The sequence below is a fragment of the Triticum aestivum genome, chromosome 2A, assembly GCF_018294505.1.
Source record: "Triticum aestivum cultivar Chinese Spring chromosome 2A, IWGSC CS RefSeq v2.1, whole genome shotgun sequence".
In the NCBI taxonomy this organism is placed as follows: Eukaryota; Viridiplantae; Streptophyta; class Magnoliopsida; order Poales; family Poaceae; genus Triticum; species Triticum aestivum.
Window position 1 is genome coordinate 711388916 of NC_057797.1, and position 5558 is coordinate 711394473.

At 57.6% G+C, this 5558-nt stretch overlaps 1 protein-coding gene across 1 annotated transcript; it reads right to left on the minus strand.

Annotated features, from left to right (window-relative positions):
- Positions 1-412: 412 nt before the first annotated feature.
- On the minus strand, positions 413-4438 carry LOC123190448 (LRR receptor-like serine/threonine-protein kinase FLS2). The gene is made up of 2 exons (XM_044603090.1): positions 1152-4438; positions 413-1064 (listed from the first exon to the last, which is right to left on the minus strand). The coding sequence occupies exons 1-2, from the start codon at positions 4348-4350 to the stop codon at positions 718-720; spliced, it is 3546 nt and encodes a 1181-aa protein (XP_044459025.1). The 5' UTR covers positions 4351-4438; the 3' UTR covers positions 413-717.
- Positions 4439-5558: the final 1120 nt, after the last annotated feature.

The following is a 5558-nucleotide window of genomic DNA, read 5'->3' on the forward strand; positions in this document are numbered from 1 at the left end:
TTTAGGATTATTTCAAACTTTAAAATCTAGTCAAACTTGATATCTACAGAAACTTCATAAAATTTCTAATCTAATGCAAAAAGAATCATATTAAAATACTAAAAATCCTAATTGAAATGAATATTCTAAAACAGTAGAGCCGGTGTTGGCCGAAGAGGGACTCTTTGGCCAACTGTTGGCCGAAAAGTCCTTTTTGGCTAGCGGTAGGCCGAAAAGTGGACTTTTCGGCCAATGGTAGGCCGAAAAGTCCCTCTTCGGCTAACAGGAGGCCGACAGGGTGATACTTTTGATTTTTCTGCATTAGGGTGTATAGTTTCCGAATTTACTATAAAAATTATCATAGTTTCAAAAAAAGTCTTTGTTGACTATATCTGAGAGTTCTTCACTTTTTGATGCTTCTGCATGACTTTTACCTTAACGAACAAATTAAGGATAACATTATGTGAAAGCACTCCAACAAGGGATATACTTGGCGGCTACCGCTTACAAGGCTCAGTTATTCGTCATGATCCTCTCCCCGTGTGGCCCAGCTAATGAAATTGAGGGAAAGCCCTTAATAAGTTGACAAAAACAGCTTTGCTTGTCTGTGACACCCAAAATGAACAAGAGCACAACAAAATGCCATCCAGACCACTCGAAAGATTGAACCTCTTCTTCTAAAACTTTGAAAAAAAGATGGAATCTCCTCTTACATGGAGCAAATGCTGCAGCTCGGCTCTAGTCTCCTCCACAGGCTCTGCTCATCTTGAGGAGCGCCGAGAGCACGCCGTTCATGTCGGGCCGGTCCGCGGGCTCGAACTCGGCGCACGACGATGCCAGGCGCAGCGCGTCGGCGGCCGTGGACAGCTCTATCTCGGTGGCCACCTTCATGCCGGAGTCCAGCACGCCGGCGACGCCCTCGAGGCCCCTGGAGAGCGCGTTGCCGACGAGCTGCTGCAGCGTCATCGGCACGCCGTCCTCCTCGATGTTCCCCGTCGGCCTCCGCTTGGTGAACAGCTCCATCACCAGGACACCGAAGCTGAACACGTCCGCCTTCGGCGTGGCGCCCCGCATGTACGCCAACTCTGCATCGCAGGAGACAAGAAAATGTTATCAGAAGTTCAGAACAAGGTTCAGAAATCATCACTGAAATCAGAAGTTGTAGACTGTACCTGGTGCCATGTACCCGACGGTGCCCCGGAACGTCGACGACGTCGCCGAGTCGGGCGCGGCCGCGTCCGTCAGGTGGACGCCCAGCATCCGCGCCGTGCCAAAGTCGCTGACGCGCGCCTCCCAGTCGGCGTCCAGCAAGACGTTGGAGGGCTTGACGTCGCAGTGCACGATGGGGAATCCGTAGCCGGAGTGCAGGTACACGAGCCCGTGCGCCACGGAGACGCACACGCGCAGCCGCTCCGCCACCGTCCACCGCGGCGCGTCGGGGCCGTGTATCGCGCCGTCGAGGTCGCCGTTGTCCATGTACTCGAGGACCAGGGCCTTCATCTTGAAGGCCTCCCACGCGTACCCGACCACCCGCGCCAGGTTCTTGTGCCTCAGCCGGCTCAGCGTCGCGAGCTCCGTGAGGAAGCTCTTGTCCGACATGGCCGGGAACTGCTCCAGGTTGAGCCGCTTCACGGCGACGGCCTTGCCGCCCGGCTCGACGAGCACGCCCTTGTACACCGTGCTCAGGCTGCTGCTCCCGATCACGTTGCCTTGGTCGAACGAGCCGGTGGCCGACTCCAGCTCGCCGTATGTGAATCTCCTCAGTTCCGGCACGACGAAGGTCTCCGACAGATGGGAGGAGCCGTCAGACTTCACCCTCTTCTTCTTGTATCGCCGGCAGCCAACAACTAGAATCGTCACGAGTGAGAAGAGCAGCAGCAACGCCAGCACCAGCAGCACGACGAGCACCACGAGCCCTGTCCTCGAGAACCGCGGCTTCCCAGCGCCGGCGGCGTGGCACGGCGCGAGGAGGTTCCACCCGCAGAGGCCGGGATTGCCCTGCAGGCTCGACACGCTCAGGTTCCTGAACACTCCGGTGTCCGGCACGGGGCCCTCCAAGTGGTTGGAAGACAGGTTGAGCTCCCTCAGGCTCGTCAGGTTCGCCAGCGCCGGCGGTATGGTCCCGGCGAACGCGTTGCTCGACAGGTCAAGCGTCTGAATGTGCTTCAGCGCGGCCATGTCAGGGTTGATCTCTCCGTCGAGGTCGTTGTGGGAGACGTTGAGGGTCGTCAGGAGGTCGAGCTGGGGGAAGAGACCGGCCGGGAGGGTGCCGACGAGGTTGTTGGCCGAGAGATCGAGCGAGTACAGGTTCTTGCAGCCGGCCAGCGTCGCCGGGATGCCGCCGGAGAGCTGGTTGTTCGACAGGTCGATGGCTTGGACCATCGTGAGCCCGCCCACCTCCCGTGGTATCGGGCCCGTGAACGCGTTGTTGGACAGGTTGAGGTACATCTGCATGGTGCTCATGGCCGCGACCGCTGCGCCGGGGATCGCGCCGGAGAGGCGGTTGTGCGACAGGTCCAGCGTGAGGAGCTGCTCGTGGCCACCGAGCCCGGCGGGGAACGTGCCGTTCAGCCTGTTCTTCGAAAGGTCGAGGAACGAGAGCGACCGGAGGTTGGAGACCTCGGCGGGGATCGCGCCGGCGAACCTGTTCGACCCAAGGTCGAGGATGGTGAGCTGCCGGAGCTCGAAGAGCTCGTCGGGCAGGGCGCCGTTGAGGCGGTTGTGCGACAGGTCCAGCACCTGAAGGGAAGACGACATGTTGGAGATGCTCGCCGGTACTCGGCCGGCGAACCGGTTCCCGCCGAGCTTCAGGTCGATGAGGTTCGTCAGGTTGCCGATCTCCTCCGGTATCGTCCCCGACAGCGCGTTCCATTGCAGAAGCAGCCGTCTGAGCTCGCCGAGCTGGCCGACGCGGCGGTTCAGACCACCGGTGAAGTTGTTCCACGCCAGGTCCAGCGTGCGGAGGCTGCCGCAGTCGAACAGGTCCTCCGGTATGCCTCCGGTCAGCGAGTTGGCGCCAACTGAAAGGAACGCGAGTTCCTTTAGCCGGCCAAGCCCAGCAGGCAGGTGGCCCGTGAACTCGTTGTTTGACATGCTCGCGTTGGAGAGCATCGTGCAGTTGGCGATGCTCGCTGGGATCGGGCCGGAGAGGGAGTTGGCGTGGACGACGAGCTTCTGGAGATTCTGGAGCGACCCGATGTTCTCCGGCAGCCGGCCAGACAGAGAGTTCTGGTTGAGCGACAGGTATGTAAGGTTGACAAGATTCGTCAGAGACGTCGGAACCGTGCCGGTGAGCCGGTTGGCGTGGAGTGTCAGTGTCTGCAGCGACCGGAGCTCGCCGAGCTCCGGTGGGATCGAGCCGGTCAGCTGATTCATGGACAGCTGCAGCGCCAGCAGCGACGTGCACCGCCGGAGCGAGCTCGGGATCTCGGACGACAGCGCGTTGTCGTACAGGCGCAACTCCTCCAGGTTCACGAGCTCCCCAAGCTCGCGAGGGATGGCGCCGGTGAATCGGTTGCTGTATATGTTGAGCCTGGTGAGGTTCTTACACCGGCCGAGCTCCGACGGGATTGGGCCGGAGAAACGGTTTTCCGACATCTGAAGAATCCAGAGGTGCGAGAAGTTCCCGATCTCCTGCGGGATCGAGCCGGACAGCTTGTTGGCGCTGAGGTCCAGCGACTTCATCTGCGTGAGCTTGGCGAATGACGGCGGAAGCTCACCGTCGAGATTGTTCATAAAGGCCTCGAATATCTGGAGTTTGTCCAGATCGCCGATGCATGACGGGATTTGGCCGGTGAGGTTGTTGATGTCCACGCCGAGCGCCCACATCGCCGAGCAGTTGCAGAGGCTGCTCGGGATGCCGCCGCTGAGGGAGTTGTTGCTGAGGTCCAGGAGCTGCAGGCTCGCCAGGTCGCCGAGCTCCGGGGGGATGCCGCCGGCGAAGCCGTTCTCGGCGAGGACGAGCTGCTGGAGCTGGCCGAGGCGGCCGAGCTGCGGCGGGATGGCGCCGGTGAAGCCGTTCTCGGTGAGGTCGAGGAGCTGGAGCGTGGAGATGTTGCCGAGGAACGGCGTGAGCGCGCCCTGGAGCTGGGTCTGGAGCAGCTGGATGGACGTGACGCGGCCCGCGCCGTCGCAGGCGACGCCGGTCCAGTTGCAGTGGCGCGGCACCCCGCCGCGGACGGCGTCGCCAGCCCCCGCCATCCAGTCGGACAGCGCGCCGAGCGGGTCGGCGGTGACGCCCTTCTTGAACGCCAGCAGCGCCTCGAGGTGCACGGGCGCCGACGCGTCCGCCACGGCCGGCGCCGCCACGAGCAATGCCGCCGCCAGGACAGCGAGCACGAGCGGCAGCGGCCAAGTGTGACGAGCCACCATTTCACGTGGGATCTTTGTTCCTTTCAGACTTGAATCACATGTGGATATGTGATCGAATCGAATGAATTGGCGACTGCTTTTAAGCTACTACATCGGACCATGGCGTCCACGTCTGTGTGGGACTGTGGAGTCAACCCGCGGCGCGTCAACAGGCGACGAAAGAGACCAGGTTGACTCCAAATCTGGCGGGAAGTTTGATTCAAGGGGAGAAGAAGGTGGCCGGCGGGGCCAACCGTACGGCGGCAGTCTTGCTGTGCCGACATGGCTTAGGTTTGGATAACAGAAAATGGACGATGGTTTCGGACCAGACTAGATGCCCTTTGCAGTGCACCCACGGTCCGCGGACAAGATAAATTACTCTTTTCTGTAAAAAGCTCTATTTTGTTTGGTCAACACAGAGGGTCTAGTCTGTTGTAGAGAGTGTATTCTGACATCAATAGCCGGACTTTACAAATTTAGCCCCTCAAACATGCGCGGGTGTGTTCGGTCAGTTTTCATATGTGTCCGTTTTGAGTTTTTTCTGTCTGTGCATGTAGCATGGTTATGGGTACCGGGCGGAATATTGGGATACCGCCCGGTAACCGTGTTTATCGCCACCCCACGAGAAACCTTTGTACCGAGTGAAAAAGTTTGAATTTTTTCGAAATTTTTGAATTTAAACTCCGAAAGTTAAGTTAGATACGCTAGGAACTCAGAACGAACAGCTAGGCTGTGGTGGCGTACTTGTAAGCACGGGCGTTTTAATTATATGCCCTGTGGTCTCGGGTTCGAGTCTCTAGGATGCACATTTTTTGCACAAATTTTAGGAAAAAAAGGAAGATGCATGTGAAAAATAAATGTTGCCTGAATGATTTGATCCGGCAACCTCAAGGCAAGAGAAACACCCACAAGACGTAACCATTGCGCCACAAGGTGGTTCACGATAAAATGGAGTCCAGGCCTAATCTATAGTAGAGGAAAGAAAACTGAATTCAAATTTCAAATTCAATTTTCGTTCGAATTTTTTTCGGGATTTCACGGATACCGCGGTAACCGAGAATTTTGGTGCCCCGCGAGAAAAAACATGCACTTGGGATCCAAATCCTTGGCATGTAGCCATGCTACTATTTTTTTCCTTATATGTCCAATCACATGTATGTGATTGATAGAGATGAAGAGAGAGAACGAGAAAGAAAAGAATAAAAAAGAGAAAAGATGATAATACTCCC